Source organism: Gymnodraco acuticeps, unplaced genomic scaffold (genome assembly GCF_902827175.1).
Source record: "Gymnodraco acuticeps unplaced genomic scaffold, fGymAcu1.1, whole genome shotgun sequence".
Lineage (NCBI taxonomy): Eukaryota > Metazoa > Chordata > Actinopteri > Perciformes > Bathydraconidae > Gymnodraco > Gymnodraco acuticeps.
Window position 1 is genome coordinate 2264090 of NW_022990940.1, and position 24738 is coordinate 2288827.

General features: G+C 39.3%; 2 protein-coding genes across 2 annotated transcripts; one reads left to right on the forward strand and one right to left on the reverse strand.

Annotated features, from left to right (window-relative positions):
- Positions 1–1487: 1487 nt before the first annotated feature.
- dsc2l (desmocollin 2 like) lies at positions 1488–9476 on the reverse strand. Its single transcript, XM_034234667.1, has 16 exons — positions 9172–9476; positions 8883–8973; positions 8539–8747; positions 8353–8457; positions 7914–8069; positions 7534–7678; positions 7277–7431; positions 7012–7146; positions 6635–6823; positions 6251–6498; positions 5902–6044; positions 5182–5403; positions 4292–4513; positions 3867–3982; positions 3418–3753; positions 1488–3017 (listed from the first exon to the last, which is right to left on the reverse strand). Exons 1-16 carry the CDS (start codon positions 9208–9210, stop codon positions 2820–2822), a joined length of 2709 nt encoding a protein of 902 aa, XP_034090558.1. The 5' UTR covers positions 9211–9476; the 3' UTR covers positions 1488–2819.
- Positions 9477–12681: 3205 nt separating this feature from the next.
- On the forward strand, positions 12682–22730 carry LOC117558352 (desmoglein-1-alpha-like). The gene is made up of 14 exons (XM_034234482.1): positions 12682–12906; positions 13587–13709; positions 16103–16255; positions 16364–16505; positions 16597–16760; positions 16951–17085; positions 17180–17365; positions 17475–17797; positions 17906–18048; positions 18130–18351; positions 18740–18970; positions 19256–19383; positions 19503–19883; positions 20002–22730. Exons 1-14 carry the CDS (start codon positions 12853–12855, stop codon positions 21019–21021), a joined length of 3405 nt encoding a protein of 1134 aa, XP_034090373.1. The 5' UTR covers positions 12682–12852; the 3' UTR covers positions 21022–22730.
- Positions 22731–24738: the final 2008 nt, after the last annotated feature.

A 24738-nucleotide genomic window follows, 5' to 3' on the forward strand; every position in this document is an offset into this window, starting at 1 on the left:
CAGCTCTGATAAGAGTGGACACACAAAGTGGTCTATTGAATTATGTTGCTTATCAGTGCCATTGCTTCAAATAGGAACGCACTTGATAATCCTCAAAGAAATGATCCAAATGTGTTGTTGTTTTAATTGCCGCAAAGGTATTTTTGTCATGAGGCTCCCATGGCATACACACACACACCATATGTTATAACAGCTGAGCATGTTGTGTTGTGCAGTAAGCCTCTACGAAAATGCTTCAATTTTGCTAAGTACAATTTGTGTGAAATGCAAGTAAGTGGGTTAAAGAGTGAGGCCAAAAGAGACATCTTATTACGTGAGATCTGCTACCAGCATGTCAAACTTCTTCCTCCTCGGTGCTCGGTTTGAGCTTCCATGATACATTTCACAGCCTTATGACACATCTCTGTAAATAAACTGTGTGTCAAATGATGTATGCTGTTTAACTCTCAAGTCCAAATGCTGTGTCATTACTGTCACCAGATTGTTAGTAACAACAGACTAACATGGTAAATATCTGGCTCTGTGTAAAATGGTGGTAGGGAGTTCAAGAATGTATTTCCAAATATTCCTAGGAAATTGAAATCCCTGCAGACTTCTGGAATAGCAGTTTTGCACAAAAGCGTTTTATTTCTGCAGAGGGCATTAATTAAAAAAGAAGAAAAGACTGTTTACTAGTCAAATAGGGCTAATAGAGCTCCCGTCTGTGCTTGGAGTGCCTTCTTTAGATATTTGGGTTAACTGCTTATTTTCATTATTTTTGAGTTAAGTGACTTTTCAAGATTCTACTAATTGGCCCCGGTGGGATTTTGAGCAAAAACCCTTGATGTTCCCATCTCGTTCACATCCTCCTGTAATTGTGACAGTATTCTTGTAATCAACGCAGATAATATTGTTGTATTTTTAACAATATTCCAGTGTTTGATGGTAGTGACTAGTGAGACTAGTTTCATCCCATGATTTAATTTCCCTTTTCCCCCCCGGCTCTCTGCTGTCATCCTTAATACTCATCAACACAATCACATGACAGATGGTCCTTTCTGGACCCTCTAATTATATTTCCAGCTTCACATGTGTGATTCATCACACTGATGCATGATCTGCATGACATCTACTGTAAACAATAGTTGGTGAATTGTTTACGAGGAACAATGCTTTTTTTAACATTATCTATATATTACTAATCCATAGTAAGCCAAAGCTTAATAGTATTGAGAACTCATGGGGGATTTCAATTTGGGTTTCAATACATTTGTAATATGTTATTATTTATTCATGGAGGTCTGTGCATAATGTAACTAAGCTTGTTATCTGCAGAATTATATCACTATTTTAAATATGAATACATTAAAAGGGACATTAATTGGACCATGCCGTTCCTTTCCTGTTAATGGAAAATCAGTTTTAAAGATGACAGAATTAAACTGTAAAAACACGACAGAAGTAAAAAGCATGGTGCAAACTGTGGGGCAACAGGTACAGTCAGTAGGCATGGAGGAAATTGCTTTATTACAAGGAAAAGCACTATAATTACATTTACGTGTACTGACTTGATCTGCAGAAAACTGCTGGTAAATATTAGCCAGGCAGGGAAATAAGCTTGGCAAACAAACTGCACTTTCCATTGTGCGGCCTCAGAGTGCCACACCCAGTAAATCATTCACCAGAGCACACAGAGACCGGGCACAAAGAACCTCTGTTCCTGCTTTTACAACCTGTCAGACCTTCTGCCAAAGTACAAAGTACTGTATGAGAAAGCCTCTTTTATTTAATGTTCTAAGTTAAAACACACTGTAACATTAGTATGCAGTCTTTAGGGCATATTGTTGAGTTACAGATAACTTTAAAAAACAATTGAAATCTTAAAATTCTATTTAAATAAATTGATATAATCTTTGCTACTGTAGCACCAAGAGAAACATTATTTAATGGTCATGCACAATTACAACTTAATATACACAGATTCCTTTATATTAGCAGGTTCAGACATTTTTCTGATCTGTATAGCTTTACTTGTGTCTAGTCATTCTTGTATTTACACAGTAGCATACAGTGACAGTAACATCTCACTCATCACATTCACGCCCTTGTGCTGACTTTCACAGGATTACTGTCAATGACACAGGGCTGAACTACGCCCAATGAACGGTCAAGAGCTAGAACACAGGAATGTGTTTAGTCAGAAAATTACTATATGATTTGGAAAAGCAGTTTATGACTAACTGATTAATAACTCGAAGGAAATGTCATTTGAAAGGAAATATGCGTGTGAAGTAATAAAGATGGGAATTAAAGTATTGTCTTATTTCATTTAGTTATTTATTAGTTTTCTTTTTCTTTAAAAAAACACATCAAAACTACATAATTTTGCAAGTGATTTAAAGTCAGCCACTCAAATGCAACTTAGTGTCAGACAGTGAACAGAGATTATTTACAAATCCAAAATAGCCAAAGTTAGGACTCATTCAGCAGATAGAAAAACCCGTCAGCCCTCCGCTGCATACATCAATACAATTATAACCCTGCAAAACAATCCCCCCACCCCCCACGCCCTTTCACAAGGAGAAGCACAGGTTAAGCTTATGGATATATGGACAGCACAACACACAATATGTACAACTCACTGCATTTGCATAGTTTTCAGTGCAACCTTTTTTACTCCCAAAAAGCCAAACTAACAACAAAAAGTGATAGCATAGCACACAGTGACGCTGCCAGATTGTTCTTTTTCTCAATCATGTTCAGGGGCATACCAAGCGCTCAGGCCTCTCTACATCCTGTACAGTGAGGCATTAACACCATTACTTTTTGCGCTCCATTGTTCATGTCTTTCTGCAGACCTCTGACAAAGTTTTGAACTTTGGTCCGAGCGTGTTGACGAAGTCGAGGTTATCGTTGTCGCCAAAGTCACTGCAGCATCCCACAGAGCCAGCTGCAGAGCCCACCCCCTCATACCCGTAGGAGTGGATGACATCATCTGCGTACCGCCCGTCCTCCTCTGTTCCAAAGTGGACCAGTTTCTACAAGACAAAGGGGGAGGAAAAGGAAGTGTGTTATTTGTCAGTGTGAGCGATAGAAGGGGGAGATATTACACCATGTGATAACACAAGTCTGCTCAGGATATGACTGGCAGTCAGATATTACAAAGAGAAATAATATCTCTCACCAGGAAGTTGAAAATATTAAAGTTTATTGAGGATACTATCCTGGCTTAGAGAACAAGATTATATAACACAGGGGAGTTTCCTAAGCTCTTACAGATAACACAGAAGTTATTAAAACTGAGGGAAGAAGAAAAGGTGGTCACATCTGGACATATTTAATTCTGCTCCCACTTTCTGTGCTTCCTGACACCTCTTTTTCATATAATAAATATATAATGAACATTTTCACTTAAAAAAAACGATGAAACTTTATTACCTGGTCTAGATAGCGGCCATTGGTTTGCCAGTTGTGGAGATAGGTGGAGTCCTGGGTGAGGTATCTGCTGTCGTAGGCCATTCCACTACCCTGACCACTACCAAGACCTTGCTGTTGACCGTACTGCCCATACTGGGTGGTAGAGAAATCGCCTTGGACATTTTTCGTATATCCCGCCTCCTCTTGCAAGCCTCCGTTCCCTGTCCATGCTCCTCCGTTCCCTGTCCATGCTCCTCCGTTCCCTGTCCATGCTCCTCCTGCAGTCCCAAAATTCCCCTGTATTGAGCCCTTTGTAACTTCCCCCCCGTTCATGGGGATAGTGATGAGACTTGAATCCTGTAAAAGAAAACATTTGAATGAGTCATTGGAATTGAACTACATGAATAAAGTTTAAAACTTTTTTAACAAGGGTTTGAGCCCAGGCAATGCTTTCATAATGATGTTCTTACCACTTCTTCCCCTGGGGCCTCCGTGTTTGATTTGAGCAGGATTCCTCCACTGTCTCCATCATCTTCCAGTTCTAGATTCTCTCTCTTTGTCGTGCAGAAAATGGCGATCAGCAAGCCTGCGATAACAAAGGAAACATGTTAGAAATGAATGCACAAAGGAATGCATGTTATAACAAACAGGGCTTCCTGTGTGGAAGGCATCACAGGAGTGAGCACACTGTCACATTACCTTGTATTAAACTACCTCACATCATCGCACTGTGTCCAATATACCATGCATAATTCAGTAAAAGAACCTTGAACTTTCTAGTACTCTTTTTGACACTTTTACAAATGCATGAGCACAATTTCCTGTTTCATTATCTACACAGTGTAGCTTCACAATTGTGCTGGCAGGAGTAGAGCGGGGGGGGGGGGCGACTCACCGAGCAGCAGGAGGAGCAACAGAGGCAGCAGCAGAGCCAGTATTCCCATAGGGCCTAAAGACGTAGAGTGGTCCTTGTCCAAGCAGGCTCCATTCCTGCACTCGCAGATCCTCACCTGAGCCACCTGAGTTTTACCAGAGCCCTGCAGATCTGTAACTTCCAGTGGGACTTCATATATCCCTGTAGGAAGGTCTTTCACATGCTTCAACGTAGCTGCCGTGTCTGGGGACCAAAATGTGGAAAATAAGATGGAGATTCTACACATTTGTCGTAGAAATAGCAACGTTGCATACTGCGGATCATTTTGAACATCAAGTGAAGTTTACAGAGGGTAAAGAATATGTTTTTAGCAAAGATACTTCACGTAAAGATCAATTTATATATGCAAACACATACTATAGCACAACTGCTCAAACGTTTAATATTATGAAATATTAGTTTATCATACACATATTGTGTGACCGCATGTCGGCTTATTATAAATTGCATTACAGAAGATATCTTTGAACGATTTAGAAAGAGCGTCAGCATTAAGTTAAGTTAAATGGTTCAACTATAAAATGTCAGCTATAGTTATATATAAAATGATATATAGCAACTTTGACTTTTATAACTATAAGTACATGTTTTAATGCAGGACTTGCAGCGGCTTATATTTATAGTATTGCTAGTTTTACTTCTCTAAAAAAAAAGTCCTCTTCCACCTTATATTGGGATCAGCCTCAGAAATCAGTGAAGCTGTCAATAATCAACATTATGCCTGACTCTCACTCCTTCACTAGAACTCTGTTGGATTCTGTGTAATAGATTATTCTGACATCTCTCACAAAAATGAAATGTGTTTTAGAGGTTTTTTTTTAATACAATAAAATCAAAGTACAACCACTTACCATTATATTTAGTCAAAGACCATTTGCCGTCGCTATCCTTTGGCAGACTGAAGCTGAAGGGGGAGGAAAAGGGAGACTGGTCGAGATCTTCAGCCACAAACAGCACAGAGCCCAGCTGCCCGACCTGCTCACAGATCACCATCTCGCTTTTGGGAAGCGTCGGCATGTGGTCGTTGACATCCTCCACCACAATAATGACTGTTCCTATTCCTGTCTTTAAGCCTGAGAAAAGTATTACGTTAATATTTATTTAAAAGATTAAATAGGGCATGTCGATGCATGAACAAAGAAAACTGGATGGACCAAGTTGGCTGCATTTTGGCTTAGTGTGAGTTTCTATTCAGGTTTTTTTTGGTGGGAAAAAAAACAATTCTGACAAGCATCTGAGATATGAGCCCAATTTGCACCATCACATCAGAGAACTGTGAGTCATTGTAGATGACTTGTCCCATCACACCTAGTTACAGGTGTTCTCAGGAAGTGCCGTTTGTTTGGACAGATACTTAGGGTGGAGCGGGTGTTCCTAATAACTTTCGGCTGGTGTAACAATACAAGCTAAAGACATGAAGTCTGACATGATTTGAAATGAAACTGGTACGGTACGAGTAAGGAAGTCATTTTTGTAGTGTTATAAAAACAGTTTGGCCTCTGTAAAAAGTCCATGACTCATACTGTAGAAATCAATGACAAGGAAATGTGTGGCATTCACAAGCAACTTACTAGCATCAACAGCCTTCACGGTGATGTTGTAAATTCCATCGTGGACATAGTGTGACTCTCTGTCAATTGTGTTCGCCACCCTCAGCTCTCCGCTATCTCTGTCGATGTTGATCCATGAAGCTGGGTCTGTGGTCTTGTAATACCTGAGAGAGGGGGGAAAAAAGTCATTGTTTATTAGGAGCACATTCTTCCGTTCAGCAGTGAAAGTCTGCCCTCCAGTGTTTAAATTAAGAAACACACACATAAAGTTGGGGTCTTAATCATTGGCTGGAATTGTGTCTATTATGAGTCATCCTTCACTGCAGTAAAGTTAATTTCTCCAAGAAAAATATGAAGTAAGATTGCTTACTTGATGCCGTTGCTGCTCTTGGTCTCAGGATCGAGAGCAATGTAACTTCCTATCAGTGTGCCGTTGGCCGTGTTCTCTTTGACAGGGTAGCGGACAGTAGGAGCCGTGAAGGCCGGACCCTCATCTTCATTGACGACGTTGACATCCACAGGGATGGACACCCATTTGGATGTGGTGCCAGTCAGGTTAGCTTCATTACATGCCATAATCTCAAGCTTCACATTGTTGTTCTGCTCGTAATCTAAGGGCTGGAAAAACAGGAAGGGAAGTATTGTAAACAACAATCAGTTGTCTCTTCACAGGTTACAGGCTTTCCATGTGCAGCAAGTCTATTATTTATTATTACTATCACAACTACATCTTATAATAGGAGATCTCACTCACCTTTGAGACATACAGAAGCCCTTCGTTTGTTTTGGGGTCAGTGTCAATCCTGAAATTTCCGTTTTCATTTCCTTTGGCTATGACAAATTTGGAAATCCAGTTTGGTGTGTTTATTAAATCTTTATCTTCAATGGGAATTCTGAGGATAAGTTTTTCCTTGACATCGTTTTCTGGGACATCGACTGCATACTGAAAGGAAACAAAAAGTGTGTTACTTAAATTAGACAACCAATGTTTTAGTAAGGTTCCAAACACTGACTTTATATAAAACACACCTGTGGTGTTTGATTGTACTGTCACTGTCAAAACATTATGAGTTTGTTTTAAGATGTGAAATATTCTAATTTATTTGTATTATGTATTGGCTTATCACTTACAGAAGTTTTTGTGAAAGTTGGCGGGTTGTCGTTGATATCAGCGAGAGTAATGGTTGCTGTTCCTGTGTTGGACAGACCTTTAGTTCCACCGTCCATGTCTTTGATTTTTACTATCACCAAATACGTGTCTTGTGTCTAATAAACAGGTGAGAAAATGACATAAGAAAAAGGTAAATAACATGTTATGTTGAGGAAAGAAACGACCAAGATAAAGCATTTGTAGTAGTTCAGACTAAATATAAAATAGAATGGTGCTTGTGTTCACCTCTCTATCCAGGGTGTTGGTGGTTGTGGTGATCTCACCAGTGGCTGGGTTAATGGCAAACCAGCTTAATCCATCCTCAAGAGTGTACTTGATCTTGACGTGGAGGCTTCCCACTTCGTCTATGTCGTCAGCATTCACCTTCCCCACAAATGACCCTGTAGTGTGTGGAGGAAACATAGTGTAAAACAGAATCATCCAGTTTATTATCTCCCACACTAAAGACCAGAATTAACTGCTGTGTTGTTCATGTTCCTCACCTGGGGGGCTGTGCTCAAGCACTGTGAATTGTAGTGTGTCTTTGAATGTTGGAGCGTTGTCATTCACATCATCTACAAGTATTTGAAGGTCCAAATGATCGTCTGTCTCCGTGTCATCTATTCTGTTGAAAACTTTGATCCTTAACTGTGACAAAATAAAAGTGAAGTGCAAGTTAGAAGTGCAAAGTATGTCATAGGATTTCATTTATTTTCAATGTCAGATTAGCCTTTTAAAGTGTGATCTAATGCCATGTGAAATTTGAATTGTTTAAATTAAGGGTTGAATCTAAATGTTTGACTTTGGGATCAATTGTTTTTTTAAGATGATCTCCAGATGAATCCACCATGTATCATATGTTGCAGCCCAATGTTACACTTACTATCAACCTTGGGAATTTCTCACGATCAACTGGTTTGTGTACAGTCAACATCGCAGAATCCCTGTGAAGAGAAAACACTCCCACTGGATTCTCATTGAAACCCGGTCCACTGATGGTGTAGTACACATTATGTTTGGCTTCAGAGTCCGACACAATCTAAAACAGAAACCCAAAATGATAACACAATTAAATATGTTTCCAGAGACAATTTCGTTATGCCTAGAGGAATAAATCACTGCATAAAGACAGCTGGAAGTAATGTGATAATAGACTTTTTTAGGTTGGGAGGAGGGGAGTGAGAAAAGGGGGGCAAGTGCAGGTAGAGGAAAACAAAGTGAATATTTGGACATGTATTGAAAATGCAGCCATAAAGACTTGAGAGACAGTGTTTAAGCTTATAAACACTACAATGCAAAGTATGTTATATGTTCAAGATTACATTTTCAATGTCTCTTGGATAAGGTCCCTTATCATTCTCTAATATGTTGAAGGGTGGTGGACTCCAACGTCTCTTGACTCGCTTCAGATAGTTTGAGGGACTGTGCTGTAACACAAACAGGTACAACACGTTAATACATGTTGTATAAAAGGATACACAAACTTGGAAAGTCTTGCAACAGCTTACCTTTTTTCCCTGTATTGCACTGTGAACAAGGTGGACAACCATCTCACTTTCCGGTCCATTGTTGTCCCGGACCCACACAGAAAATGTCCGCCCTGTTCCCGACACTGAAACAGGCCTTAGAGCTTCTATTGCGCCATTCTGTTTTATTTGGAAATTGGGGTCGCTCAATGTAAAGATCATAGAGTTGGTGTCGCAGTCGGCAACTTCAACTAAAAAAAAAGCGAGAGTGAATGGGTAAATGTGAAGGGCGGCTACTAAACAAACAGGCAATACTGGATGATATTATTCGAGCTGAAATGGATATAAAGTGTTCTATAAAGAATTTGTGGAGAAGCAAAAAGTACCTGTAGTTATTTTTCGCCCGGTCTGAATTGTTCGTGGCACAATTATGTACAGAGAGTCCGGAATAAAACATGACTCCACACCGGACAGCACCTGAAGTACAGTAGAAAGTCGGTCCTAAAGTGAATTTCTAAATATCGAACCAAATACCGGTGACAATCCCTTTGATAGCAAGTAATTCAATTATAACAACATCCTCGTAAATATAGTCGCTTAACACGATAGTCATACGTCACATGTGTATCGATAAAATAGTTCGGAGAGGAATTAAAAATAAACTGGATCACTTACCAACGCCAAGCAGAGATTGACAATTAAAACATTCGCCATTTTTTAGAAGTTCAATGCACTTTGCCGTAAAGCGGAACTCGTCCGGCAGTTGACCGTCTAAAGACTGACAGAGGATATATTTCTCACAGCGTTAAAAGAAGAAGAAACTCGTCTGATCCTGCACTTGTTGTCTGAATGGGACGTGCAGACTTTAGTCTAAGCCCTGGTATCTGAAAGTGAGTCAACACACAGACACACCTTGGCTGCCACACCCAGACTAAGATCCTCCCTGGTGAGATCTGCAGGCGAGGCGAATGCACCTTGTTGCTATCGGAGCACACGTCAACTTGTAAAAAAGTTTGCCCTTAAATATGGTTTTTTTCTGCCAGCAGGGGGAAACATTGCTCAAATAGTTTGCCAACTAATGTCATTCTGTAATAAATTATACAACGTTGCATGCAAACAAATCTAAACACTATAATGTCAAATGGAATTATATTAGTGTACCATATGTGGCATAAGTGCATATAAAATCACTGTAATGTTTTGCAGGTACATTTCTTATGATTAATATTGATGCTGAGCAGGTGGTTTTAGTGGTGTTAGCTTTAAATGAATGTCAAAGTGTAAAACATTCTCTAAAACACTTCTTTTTTTAGCCATTCTTGGGAAAATGACTTTTTGTTTGCTTGTTTTTCTGGTCTGAGAAAGCTGTCACAGGTCTCCTCGGAGAGTGACCTCTGTGTGCCCCTCCTCTCCACTGGAGCATTCTGGTAGGAGGAACTGAATTGCACTCCTCACTTAACGCCACAGGAATGTGAGCTGAATGAAGCCTGGTGTGGGGGAGGCTCTCTTCCCACAGTGAAGCGTTCACTATCTGTATAAACTGCTGATAAAATTGAGAGTGGTCATAGCCAGCAATATGTGTAATGGGGTAGGGAGACTTGTTTAAAAGTGCATAGGGAAGTCAGGTTACGTAGGAGTTGCAACAGGAAAGGTGAGAAAAATGTCAGGAAAACTGATCTGTTGTGACTCATGGGCGTAGACATAATGAAAGGGCTTGGTGTGTGTGTCTTAACAAAACAGACTCAGCAAAATACCCTCTTGTGTCACTCCCAAGCTAAAATGAAAGTGAGTTATAGTAGCACTCAGGCTTCTGTGTGTGTATCTATACACATCTTACGTATGTACTGATTTTGTCTCTGCTTATTCTATTGGTGACAGGATGTCTGACCTCTCACTTATCCGACACTCTCCACTCATTGTGATATACTGTGGTAAAACCAGGTGTATTAGGTTCTTTACATAACCAAAGCAATACTGGAATAATGGATTTTCGTCTAATTAGTACAGATCAATAAAAGCTAAAGATGATATATTTTTCAGCAGTCTCCATTTTTAACTTTAAAAGATAGCAGGGGTTGTTATGTCTTTTCAACACATCTGTTTTGTACTTTGATTAGCTTCCCACGTATGACACCTGTATCAATAAGATGTTGTGAAACCTAGTTTGGCAAAAAACGCCTGCATGACGAAAACAAATCGTGTGTGCTGCCAGGAATCATCGTGTACTCATACTGTATGTACGCTGCATAATGTGTTCAGGCACATTGATGTAATTAAAGGCTAAGACAGATCCAGTTTTTAAAATTTATGACAGTGACATATTTGTGCTGCGATCAAAACATTTGTTAAATTCAACTGCTCCACCCTTCTGGTGGGTGCCAGTGAGAGGCAGGATGGGAGCGTTCATGTCAAATATGATGGTTAGTATTTGGGTGAGACAAGTTGGTCACTGGTGATTCTAGAGTATATGTGACTAACAACTGTCTGATTATTAGTGTGTCATTGTCACATTGAAATGCATGAAACTTTGTAATCAACCATAAAATAATTGTGCTTGCCAGAAACCACTTACGTTAGCAGATTATTAGAGCCCGGCACACCATCTGAAACATCTACAGCTATTGTTTCGTAGCGATTGATTGATTGATTGAAAATAAAGGCTGAGTTCGAAGTTGGATGTGACCTGAGCAATGGAGTCAAAATGCCACCTACCCCTACACAGGCCACCACTTGGCCCCCCCTCCACTTAAAGTCCCTGACCCTATTTGGCATCACAGCTTGTGATCCCATTACAAAATGTTCTCTCATGCTCAAACAGTTTTGGAAATGTTTCACTCAACTTCATGGTAATGTTTACTATTGAATTGTAATGAGATATGCTAAGAGATGTTTTAATATGTTGTATACCCTTATAAATGATGGTTGAATCAACTCCTCTCTCAACAAAAAACTAACTTTTTGAAGATATGATGTAATATAAAGCTGCCATTAGTTGTAGGGAGGTGTACTTACAGGGGGAAAAACTGCAGTTTAGTGTTATCTTTCCAAAAATGAAAATATGACATACATATTATAATTCAGCTCTCCAAATTGTTACGCTGTTTATTTTTGACATATTACATTGCATTAGTGCAACTAATGCGTAGATTATAGCCTTACTGATAGCAAATATACCATCAAAATAGCCATATTCACAAACAGGAATGTGTTTTTTTGGTGGGCAACTTTGGCAAAATGTAAGAAATGGGTTTTGTTGGGGGCAATTTTGGCAGAATGTAATAAATGTGGTTTGGTCACTCAATCTGGACAGGCATGAAACGCAATACCTTTAAATTATGATTTAAGGAAATTGATATCTACAATCTCACACAGTGCAAGAATGTGCAAAAAAAAAATACTGAGGTGCAACATTTTTTAATGTATTTGACTCATATCATATTTAACTGTCAAAACCACCCATTCACCTTTGTGCCTATGTTTCTGTTAGAAGCTGATAAAGATGAAGCCAATGAATAAAAAAGGTTATTGCTCCAAAAGCAATCACTCTCACTACCATCAGACAAATTCATCAGAATTTAGTTGTAGAAACGATTGGCCTAATCAGGCAAGATAATAGCCTACCGATACTGTTTCACCTCTCCCACACACCGTTGACCATGAGGATTCAATGTTTCATGTATCCTGGCAACAACAATTTTTTTCTCTCTGTGTTTCCCTGTTAAACAAACAACTCACCAACGCCTAGATCCACACACATTTACACAGTCCAGTGTGCAACTCACCGTTTATGAGAGCTGCACTCTGGGAATTTCACAGGCACAGGTGATGTTTAACAGATGAGTAGGAAAGTTGGTCTCTGAGGAATCCAATACTTTTTAAATAAACTAAATCACCATCAAAATCAGAAATATGAAAAAGTAGATTTAATCACATGATAATCCCACACTGCAAAGTCAAGGTGGACATTTATTGTAGGCCTATATGATTTTTTAATTAAAAAAAACAAGCATTAGGCCTATCTAAAAAATAACCACTTCAGATTCATAATAAAAGCAGTTTTGGACACATATTTTTCCGATTCTGGTAGGATTTCCTCTCAGTCCACTCTTTTGTTCTGAAGACAATAGACTGCACATGCATATTACAGCTCACCGTGGATATAACCTCCCCCTTTCTCCGCCTGTTATCAGCAACTGTGAGCAATCAAATGGAGAGGAACTGCCTCTCGCTGTAAAAGTTCTTCCTCCCCTCCGGAGGGTCAAAGTCTGAACGAAACCAACGCCAGACCACGGAGAGTCAAATTGACAAGATTTAACTTCGAGGAGAGGATTAACGGAGTTTATATTTCTGAAGGCGATGGCTACACTGCTGAAATGCAGCATTTTTATTCTGCTGGTGTTCTTCCTGACTGTAAGTAAACAATGTAATAGGCGCTTTACATTGTTCACATATCCATTATCGGGTGTGTACCGGGTTTAACACGGGTGTGGCTGTTCTCTGGTGGGATTTTAGCGTTTAGATACATTTGTTCAGGTAGTTCAAGTAAAAACAACGGCTTTGCTGTTAAAATGCGCTTTCTCCATGGACACTGGTGAACAATGCTAGGAGTTCACGGAACCGTTATTGTTTATTTCCTACAATAACTAACCATAACTTGGTCTGGCAAATACGGTAGGCTATTGATCAAGACGTTGTCGCTCATCGATTACCCCTGATGATTTTTTACGTACAAGAAGTCTTGAGGCAAATAAGATGTTGATTTTTTTTTAAATGATATTACCAAGTCCCTATTATGTTGTGTAAAGTTATGCACAGTTTTCCTAAGAGACGATGACATACCGTATATATTTAACATGATGATTGACAGATCATATTTTTCTGTTGACAATGAAATAATCAATTAGCTGTTAAGATACATCTTGGTGTTTTCTTTAAGAACCCTAATGAGCCTAACCTCTCAAGATAATACATTATTTGTAAGTTAATGCCATATGTGTAACGGCCAGGAGCAACAATATTATGCAGTTTTGACTTTTTAAATGTATTTTGTACACATTAATCACGTTTTCCCTCCGTTTGTTCACCTGCAGCTTGTTCCTGTGTCAGCCGAAGGAAAGGGGCAGGAATTACGCAGACACAAAAGAGAATGGATCATAGCTCCCAGACAGTTGAAGGAGAACCATGATTACACCACCCTGCAGAGTATTGCTAGAGTGTGTAACCTATTTTGTTATTCATTTCTAAATAATTATACTAAAACTAAATATCCCAATGAGGTATTTATGATTGTTCAAACATGTTTTCACAACCCTGCAGCTATTGAATGTAGTCACAGTAACTTTACATGTCTAACAATAATTAACTATCGTCAAGTTAAGTCATGGTATTTCCCACATTAGTTTTACCTTCATGTCACCTTTGTATGCGCTAAACCTAGTTTAATCTCTGAGTGTGTGTGACAACAGTACTCCCATGTTCATGAGTCATTATACAGTAGGACACACAATAGGCGCATTCACACCGGAGTACTTTTCCCCGTACTTTCCCTGTTTAGTTCCGATAGTGCCTGGAATTTTGCGTTCACACCAAAAAGAGTTCCGAGAACTTTTACCGTTTAATTGTTAGTACCTGCTAGAGAGGTTGTACTATCCTGGTGAGAAAAAAGTACCAATTTGGATTGGCTGGGCGAGTTGCAAACCACGCCCCGTAAAACTCTGAAACGTTTTGTGAAGCCGCGATTTTATTTGCTGGCATTAGCATTATTAGCATTAGCCCCGCGCAACAACGGAGAGAGAATAACTTATGGCAACACAAAAAAAAACATGGGAGCGGTGGAGTGATGAGGAGGTGTCGGTGTTCCCAACTCCAGGGACTTCCGGCCGGGAACTTCGGGTGGCAGTATAAACCAAGCCCCCAGGAAGTGCGCCGGCGTCTGATGAGAATATTCGTGCTGGTCAAACGGCGGTACTACACTTCCTTTAGGTTGCTGGGCCCAGAAACACTTTTTCCCATTGACTTAGGCTACATTGGGAAAGAGTGGTCTGTAACTCGTTGGATCATTTTTTAAAAACTAAATAAACTACCCAGTATGAACGTTTGTATAGCCCTTATTAAAAACATTCGTTCCTCAAGTTGTAAACATGTGCTAATAACGTTATTCTGTGAGTTATTTCCCTCGGCATTGTGAACGCGCATCTAACCCACGGGACCGCGCTGCCCGGCATGTTCATGTTACGTGTTCAGTACTACATGCGTTTATCTTTACCCATGGATGCACAATAACAACGGACCCATATCGCCTTACTGCCACCCCACGGAGCTGTAATAATGGATATATTGCACATGTTTGCTGTAATTCATCATTTGTAAAATAGTATACTACATGGGCTGTATGATGTAAATATTGTACCGTAAATGTTGTATTAAATAAAGTTAATATTACCGACGTAGATTAACGTTCCTGTAGCTTCTTATTGCACTTGCAATTGTTTTAGTTACTTGTGGGCTACTTAACATGAATAATCACAGTTACTATCCTTTTACTCCATCACATTTCAAAAATAAATATGCTATTGTTATTTTAACTCCACCACAGTAATCCATCATCAGCTTTACTTTTTAGATAAAGTTTTAACTCACAATTGATCATAACAGGCTTCAACATATACATTTGTATATATTACCAAGTGGTTTCATGTACAACCCACACAAGTATCATGCTAAATTAAGCTCTGTTGCTTGGATATCACTAGATCCTGATGTCAGCGTAATATAAAAGTACATAACGATTGATGTGTAACTTAGCATAATTTACTAGCTAGCCGCTAGCTGCCGCCTCGTTAATATAAATCCAGTACCATGCTGTCATGAACGCGCGGTGCTGTTACGTGTACGCAAATTCACGTGCTTAATGTGAACGAGCCTTTTGGGCGGCGTGGTTAAAGTTGCGCATGCTCTATGAGTGCATATACGGGTACTTCTCAGGCATGCCGGGTAATCTGTGATGTTTCGCTCTCTCAAAAGTTGGGCCATTTTGTCATCATGCGCCATTGAGCAACTCTCATAGGAATGAATGAGGCCCCGCCTCCCACGCTGTATCCAGTTCTTATTATACATCCATGGTATAAACCCAAAGCAGAAGAAAAAAAAGTGACGTCAGCGGCTTCATTTGCGTAATCTTCCCTCATGGAATTTATTCTGGCGTGAACGCGATCTGTACTAGTTCCATGGGGGTACTAAGTGCTGGGCACTAAGTACGGCAAAGTATTTGGTGTGAAAGCGGCAATTGCCGCTTTCACACCAAGTACTTTCACCTTTGTTGGTGTGAACGCGACATAAGGGGTACTAACGGAACTAAACGGGAAAAGTACTCCGGTGTGAACGTGCATATGAGTACATCTTTGTCTGATGTTTATACAAACACTCACCTGTCGTCTAAAGACTGTCTAGTTTCATTAATTAATTATTGGATCTCTTTGTATTCGCTGATCATATGTAAAATCTTAATTAAAAAAATTAACTAGAACATTTTTCACAACAGCATATCATAAGGTCTAGATTTCAAGTTAAGGTGGATTCATTTTGTGTTTGTGTATTTCTTTTTCAGATTCGATCCGATAAGCAGAACCACACAAGGATAATGTATTATCTATCAGGGCCTGGAGTTGACCAGCCACCTGTTGGCGTATTTCGTGTGGACTCCGATGGCTATGTGAAAATCTATTCTATTCTGGACCGAGAGAAGACCCCCTTTTTTCGTGTAAAAGCCCTTAAAAATCCTATTTGTAAAATGTAAAGAGTTTACAGTCATAATATCAAGTTGTACATTGCGCAAATGGTAAACCAATTCTAATGTTCCTTTTTATAGTTGAAAGGTATGGCGAAATACGCTAACGGGACCCGAGCTGAAAAGGATATTGACCTTAACATTACTGTTTTGGATGAAAATGACTGCACACCGATCATCAAAGTACAACAAGTTGGATATGTCAATGAATCGAGCGCAATAGGTAGTCATCTACAGTATTTTTGTAGAGGAAACTTTCTTTAACCTGCACTCAATGATGTGATACTTAATTTATTTCCTTTGGTGATTCCTAGGTACTGTTGTGATGAAAGTAATTGCTACGGATGCTGATCAGAAGAACACAATCCACTCCAGGATTTTCTACAGTATTGTGGAGCAGAGCAGCTCAGCTGGGATGTTCTTCATCAACTCTCAGACTGGAGAGGTCATGGTTCAACAGAACAGTCTGGATAGGGAGGTGAGGCTTTTTACTGACTTGAAATTATTCTTTTGTTGTCTAGTACAAACAATTGTCTTCTATGGAAGAACTTTCAAGTTGTAAAGCAGTAGTAGGAGATGAACCGTTTGTATCTTTCACCATAAACAAGTTTGAATGAAAACTATAATATGTGACTTGGTGCATTGAATATTTGATCTTTTCTTTTTAGACACAAGATACATATACATTGACTATAACAGCTACAGACATGGATGGACAAGCTGGAGGAAAAATTGGAAGTGAACAAATTTCGGTCAAAATTCTGGACATAAATGACAATATTCCAACCCTTGCAAAAGAATCGGTAGGTGTGAATAATTTATCAATACATTAATACATGTTATTGTCTTTTCCTAATAATGTTCTAAAGCAACAGTTTGCATGTGTTTTATTTGCAGTATGAAGGGAGTGTGCAGGAGAACAAGGTCAATATGGAAGTGATGAGGATGAAAGCCCTTGACAAGGATCTGATTAACACTGCAAACTGGGAAGCTATGTACACAATAATTTCAGGGAATGAGGCCGGCTATTTCAGTATCACTACTGATTCCAAGACCAATGAAGGAATTATCATGATCAATAAGGTAAGAGAGTAATTTGTAAACGGTTTCATTTGACCTAGTAGGAGTATACTGTACTTAACTATAAAAGATAATCTCACCAACAAACTGTGTAATATCCTCAAATCTGCAGGCTTTGGACTATGAGGAGATTAAGTCGCTTAACTTGGAAGTAGCTGTTTCCAACAAAGCAGCGTACAGTTTTGGCAGTGGTTCTGCGACAGGGGCTGGGGGTTCTGCGACAGGGGCTGGGTCTGGATCTGGGTCTGGATCTGTAGTCTCAAAAGCCTACCCCGTTAAAATCAATGTGGTCAATGAGAAGGAAGGCCCCCGATTCCAACCAAGTGTCAAAGTGGTGACTCTCTCTGAGGACCAAACTCTCGTCTCCATCAACAAAATCATCGGAAACTATGCTGCTATTGACAGTGATACCCTACAGACAGCCACCAACGTAAAGTATGGCCACAAAGTGAATGACGAACAGATGTAAAGATATCTCTAAATGTGTGTGTTTTACATGAATAGCTTGTTTTTTTGTCCTCACATATATGGTTTTTCGTATAGGTATGCTAAACTCAAAGATGATGACAACTGGTTGATTATTGATGAAAAGACAGCAGATATCCGGCTGAATAAACTGCCTGACAGAGAGTCCGCTTTCTTGGAAAATGGGACATATTATGTCGAAATTATATGCACCACCGATGGTTAGTTCTTCAAAATGTAACACTATTCTCCAGTGGTATGTTGCAAATGTAATATTAATCTCTCTTTCCATTGGATTTCAGATAATCCCTCAATAACAGCTACGGGGACCATAGCAATTCAGGTGGAGGACTTTAATGATCATTGTCCAACACTGATCGCTACAACGCAAACAATGTGCCTCGAGGATCAAGTGATCTACGTCACGGCCGTAGACCAAGACGAATTCCCCAATTCTGCCCCATTTGAGTTCACTGTGATTGGGGGGAGTAGCGACGGGAAATGGACTGTGGAGAGTCTTAATGGTAAGATAACGATTACGACTTCTAAAGTAAAACAGTAAAACAGGTATTTGGCTTTAGTGTTCTTTAATAATTACATAAAAAGGACATGTTTACACCATATTCCATATTCAGCTATAGTTTTCGGCTCCAAAATGTTAGAATTCTATAGACTTTCCAGCATATGATCATTTCAATGCTGTATAGTTCTTTGATTTGTTCATTTCCTCTACTAAACAGACAATTGGCAAGCATTTTTTTTTTCTAGTTTTGGGGCATTGTTTTTTACAGCCTGTTCATGTCAGTTGTTAAAAAAGGGTCCATCTTTCTTTATAAAGAAATGAACAACTGTAGACACAAGCAAACCCACTCATGCAGTACATTTTAAAATGTGAGTTTCCTTTTTCTTCAGCAACGACATCCATTCTGCGAGACCATGCCAACTTGTGGCCTGGCTCTTACAAAGTGGCAGTGGAGGTCAAAGACCAGCAGGGAAAGTCCTGTGCTGATGTGGAGATGGTGGATGTAGATGTGTGCAGTTGCGGAGACAAAACCAAAACCTGTAGGGAGCGTATTTCAAAGGCAGCCGGTTTTGGAGCTCCCGGTATCCTGCTTATGCTCCTGGGCCTGCTGCTCCTGTTGTGTGAGTATTTCTTGTTGACTTTCTTTTTCTGGCTGGTTATTTTGATAACAATCATTAACTTTACTCTACAAGTTTGCCATACCTAACTAGATAGTGTGGCAGATCAAGAATCTACCATGCATTTCACAATTATTTGTTATGTCTATACATGAGTTAAAGCCCTCTGTTAAAAAGTAAATAAATTATAATTGGTTGGACCTTATTTGAACTTACTATAAGTTACTTACTATATATCTTACCTTATAAGAATTTCTGTTGACATGGTGTAAAACGTTTATTTTTCAGTGCTGCCCCTGTTGCTGCTGTTCTGCCTGTGCGGAGGTGCAGCAGCTATTGGAGATTTCAAGGCTATACCATATGATACAAAACAACAGCTCATCTCATATCACACTGAGAGACAAGGAGAAGACAAGGTGCTTTGATTAATATACAATAATTAAACAATGTTTAGATATATTTAGTTTAACAAAATGTGTCAACCAAATTTGCCTAAATGTTGCATCTCTAACAAGATCTCAATTATTTCTTGCAGGAAGTTCTGCATCTGCTTGCACCATTGGATCATGGTGGAAGCCATGTGAATATGAAGGACATCAACAACTTTGGAGATAACATGTACATATCTGGGGTGACTGGTGGAGGAGGTTTAGGCGCTGGTCACACCTTGACATCTGAGAACATGCAGAAGAACATGTACAACCGTTATAATAACGGAATGGACTACGTTGATGGTGGGATGATGACGGGACAAGAACATAGTTTCTCTCGTTCTGGGGCTGGGGCTGGGGCTGGGGCTGGGGCTGGGGCTGGGGCTGGGGCTGGGGCTGGGGCTGGGGCTGGGGCTGGGGCTGGGGCTTGGGCCTTTGATGGGATGGCTCTGTCCAACCAATACCTGGAGGAGTATTATTCAAGTGTGAGTACATAAAACCCCAGCCCAAAACCTAGAAAATACCATTTAAAATATACAACTTTAAATGTGATTGTTGTTGTTATAACGAAAACTTATGAAATGCTTATCTTCTTATTTGCAGAAATACAACCATGCTGCACAACAATCCCAGGGGAAGGACGCTCTGCTGGTCTATAACTATGAGGGTCAGGGGTCCCTGGCGGGTTCTGTAGGTTGCTGCAGCCTTCTTGAAAATGACGATGACCTTGCGTTCCTCAATGACCTTGGGCCTACATTTAAAACCCTGGCTGAGGTTTGTCATGGGTCAACTTTTGTGAGCAAGTCAGTGGATGCAGGGGTTTATGTCTCTCCACCCAGACCAGTTTCTCCTGTCTGGCCCTCCCCCTCCACCCACACACATGTAAGCACTCACTCAGAAACAATCAGGGACAGGGACCACGTCAACATCAGCACTCTCAACACCTCTAATTTAGCATCTGAATCCTCCACTTTTGTGCAGGAGGAGCGAGTCACTGACATAGCCCAGGGTTCAGCATCTGTTCCCACTGTACATGTCCAAGACAAGATAATGATTCCCAGTCAGACGATGCTCATACAGCAGCCCACTATGTACTATGCCGCCACGCCCATGTATGTAGTTGAGTCCAATCCCCAAATGGTGCTTGTGACAGGGGGAACCCACGGGGCAGTGGGTCAAGTAGGACAAGTTGGGTTAGGTCAGGGGCTGATGCAAGTTGGTGGTCTACAAGGCTCTCAGGGTATGGTCCTTGTGGATAGACAAGTAGGAATGGGTGGAATGGCAGGGCAAGTAGTACAAGGCATTTCACAAGGAACTCTCTCCAGATCCGGACAAATGTTGGTGGTGGAGAATGCGTCCTCAGGTGGAGTGCAAGGAGCACACATAGCCCAGGGCTTTCTTCAGACAGGACATGAGTCTGCAGGGCAGGGTTTGGAGGTCAGAGGGCAAGGTGTGCAGTTTCAAACTCAGAGATTTTCTTCTAATTCTCGCAGCTCTACAGGGTCCAATGAGGAGACTGCTCTGAAAGCCACACCCAAAACAAAGGGAAGCCAGAAAGTGGTTGTGCAACGTAAGAAGATCTCAGTCACTGAGAGAAATATTGAATCGAATACAAGAGCTTAAAGCAGCCAATATTTAATTTTAGCATATCCACTAATTTCATGCTTCTTTTTAAATATACTCCAGTACATTTGAGTAAACTGAACTATACCGGGGTATATGTACATACAGATGTACAAATTGTAGTAAATCTGGTAAAATAATAGTTTACTCTACTTGACCAAAAGTGCAATACTGTATGTCTTTATCTAGTTAACTAGACTACATGACAGTGTTAGCTATCAAATAAATTTGTCCATACTAAAACTATTAAAATGATATTTGTTGTTGCCAAAAAGTGGATTGATTTATTGTATGCTACCTGCTAAAATTAGGCTCTGTCAACATTAGTGTAAAGTATAGAATTTGGCAAACCCTCTGACATTTGGAGGCTCTGTCTTTATTTCTGTACTTTCAACCCAGCAGAGGAAAAACCTTAGCAAGTGTGATAACTCTCTTAACTCCAACAATGACCATTTAGGCACCAAAGAACAGCCATAAACGCAATGTGTATATTTCAGGTGCACAACTAAATAGCTTCAGGGCAGCAACAGCCAAGTATATAAAATGGAGCAGTGTTTAACCTATCTCCTATTGCAGTTAAATGTCAATTCCCTGGTTTATGCTCCTCAAGTCTCACAAGGTTATTATGTAGGATGCAGATATTTCGTTTTCAAAATCCAAATATCCCAGCATCTGACAAAAAGTTATGTACAGTAATTGCTACAGTTATACTATGATTACTATGTACTGTGGGACAGTTAATCTAAACTGTTTAACTTATTCTTGAGTATAACAACACAGAAAGTTCATAGAATCCTAAACTTTAGTCGCTTACTGAAAGTTGAAATGACTATAATTAAACCATAAGTTGTTAGCATTTAGCGGTACAACTACTGAGAGAGGGACTAAGGCAGAGGTAAAACAAAGTTTTGTAGCTACTGTAATTTTGCATGTTTCTATATATGCTTTGAACACTAGATTCCGCTCTCTAACATCTGTATTTTGATTATGTGTTGTAATTATAAAGATGCTATAGTTACATGTTGTAATAGTTAGCTTTAGCCATGCATGATGCGTCGCTGACCTTTTACAAATTGTTGAAGTTAGTTATACTAACTAATCTACAAATACTATATGGGTGGCCTCTGTTTGGGAGATAGATAAGGCTGTGTTGACTGTAGACCGGAGAAAAGTGTGTGAATGATGAATGGCAATGTAAAGAGAGCAGACTGTTTTTAACATTAGACAACACACAGAAGTCAACACAGACTATAAACCAAAGAGAATACTGCACAGATTCTCTATTTTATCGTTGCACTATTTGTATTATTTCTACAGAGCATGTGGTTTTTCTAAATTGTAAAGACCTTAAAAAAGATTTTAGTGCCAAATCTTAACAAAAATAATGTGTACAATAGCTGATGGACCTATTTTATCAAATGTATATTGTGTCATACTTACTTAACTAAGACAGGCTTTTGATTGTTTAATTTGTTGTTGTGTGCTGTTGACAGGGTGTTGGGTATGTAGATAGGTAAAATGGATGAGCTTGCCAAGCACTGAAAACATTTGGTTAAATGACGCCGTTTGATATTGCTGTTCTTGCTATAGATTTACAAATGCCATAGATGCTATAGTTTCATCAAAGCAGTATTGGTCATGATAATGGGGATGTTTCTTCTTTTTTTAAGTTTTGCACCTTCTGTCGTAATAAAATTGAATTAAAAAAAGCCATTGTATTGACCTGTTTGTGTGTGTTGTAACAAGTGCATGGAAACTGCACATTACATTACTCAGTGCCTTAGTTAAGGGACATTATTTTACTGTTGAAATGTTCCCGTCATTACGTTTTTAACAGGAACGGCATCATTAATACACATTGAGTTTGGATTTTCACCCGCTAAAAACACTCAAACAGAATTGTAAAGTCCTCTTTCTAAAAGTTTTTGAAAAATATATATAAATACTACATTTTTAAATTGCTCATCTTAATGTATATATAAAGCCATTTACACATTTGCAGTCATCTTTTATACCTAAACCACAAAACGTTGTAAAATGCTTCATTGAGGGGGAGTTTCAAGAGAATATCTTCAAGCTCTTCCAAGTAGACAATTGGCATACCTACATATGTAGAACAAATACAACTGGTTTCTTTGTAGCTGACTAAAAAGGATTCAGTCATGCTTAACATAAACAAAGAAGGGAAAGTAGAAAAGCAGGTCTCCTTCATGGATTTGTATCCAGGTCATTTACAATGCAGGTAGTCTGAAAATGGCTAAGAGTTGATTTAAATAAGATTTGGCTGCATGAAAGGCCTGCGTGTAGTTTTCATCTTTTAACCAGAGCTTAGAGCTGAGCTGTGAGAGGTTTTAATTTAAATTGTAATGTGTTTTTATGTCAGTTAACCAGTCATGCTTTCAATAGATGGGCGTATGGTATTGGTTAGATGGTGCACAAGCTGCATACTGTCCCTAAGGTATGTATCCTTGTTGGCAAATGTAAAGTATAAGATACAGCAGGAAAGAGTTTTCCGTTGAGTTGGGAAAAGTTAACAATGTATCTTTTCAGGTTGCCTATTAAAGAGTAAAAACTATTCTAAAGGGACTTCTGTTTTTTCAGACAGTTTAACACTCATACATGCATATTTTTATTTGTGTGTATTTGATGTGTAAGCTTGTAATAAATCAGAGCGGTAACTCAGTTCTACTTAGCAAAGATCTTTCTCTTTTTCTCTGCAAGTTTGGGATCAATCAATCAATCAATTCCATATTTATTTTATTGCACCTCATTTTCTCTAAAAAAATGTGTTACTTTTAGTTTATTTTTTCACATAATAAGGCCCATTATGATAAATGTTTTTCCCTTGGGTCCAGGGCAAACAATTGTAAGTACTCAGCTTCGTGTTTTTCTTGGTTTTGCTAAAGCCATCAGTCGTTTTAAGCTGTTTCACCACATGTCAAATGGAACATTCTTGCTTTCACAGACATGACTGGGGTGTGGAGGGACGTAACATTTTTGTTTTGAAAACCTCAAACCCCTTGGAGAGTATTTCAACAGCCAGCTTCTACTCTAACTTTTTGAAAGGCAAAGTATCTTGCCATGATTCCAATCTTCATATCAACAAGTTTCATCATGTCACTTTCATCGTGTGCATTTCAAGAACGTGTTTTGACATCACTCTGAATGTTTTGTAACTATTTATTTGTTTACTGTCACTATGGGATCCTCCCTGGCTGCTTGGAGTGAAGATTTCAAAAATAATTTTACAATGGCTTTGACACTTTTAGGCAATTCAAATGAAGCAAGACTCTCTCTGGTAAAATGTTAAGCCGTATATCTCTTCACTTTATATACTGCAGAATGGATCTGATATGAGGCTGCTAATCGATGTTCCTTTTACATTCCAGTACATTAAAGGATAGGGCTAGGGAATTCTATATATTTATAATTCCCGACAAATCCCAAAAAGACAAAAGCTATAATGCAGTTGTCCTTTAATACTTAACATAGAGCCCCAAGCCCATTCCTTCGATGTTTAAACAGCTGATTCTGTTGTACTGGCACCACATACTATACTGGCCAAATTAGGTGGTTTTGCACCACCAAACCATGAAAAGGGATGAAGAAAAAACAGGTTGAAAAGCAGGAGTTTTGCGAAGAAAGTAGCAAAAATGTATTTCGGGAATAACACTTAAATATTCTCAAGCAAAAATACCCTAAGCAAAACAAAACAGC

Coding starts and splice junctions, on each gene's coding strand:
- dsc2l (XM_034234667.1), bottom strand. CDS start 9,210: ATGGCGAATGTTTTAATTGTCAATCTCTGCTTGGCGTTG. Junction 8,974..9,171: donor TCAATCTCTGCTTGGCGTTG/GTAAGTGATCCA, acceptor ACTGTACTTCAG/GTGCTGTCCGGTGTGGAGTC. Junction 3,018..3,417: donor ATGGCCGCTATCTAGACCAG/GTAATAAAGTTT, acceptor TTTGTCTTGTAG/AAACTGGTCCACTTTGGAAC.
- LOC117558352 (XM_034234482.1), top strand. CDS start 12,853: ATGGCTACACTGCTGAAATGCAGCATTTTTATTCTGCTGGTGTTCTTC. Junction 16,506..16,596: donor CAATGAATCGAGCGCAATAG/GTAGTCATCTAC, acceptor GGTGATTCCTAG/GTACTGTTGTGATGAAAGTA. Junction 19,884..20,001: donor TGGAGGAGTATTATTCAAGT/GTGAGTACATAA, acceptor TCTTATTTGCAG/AAATACAACCATGCTGCACA.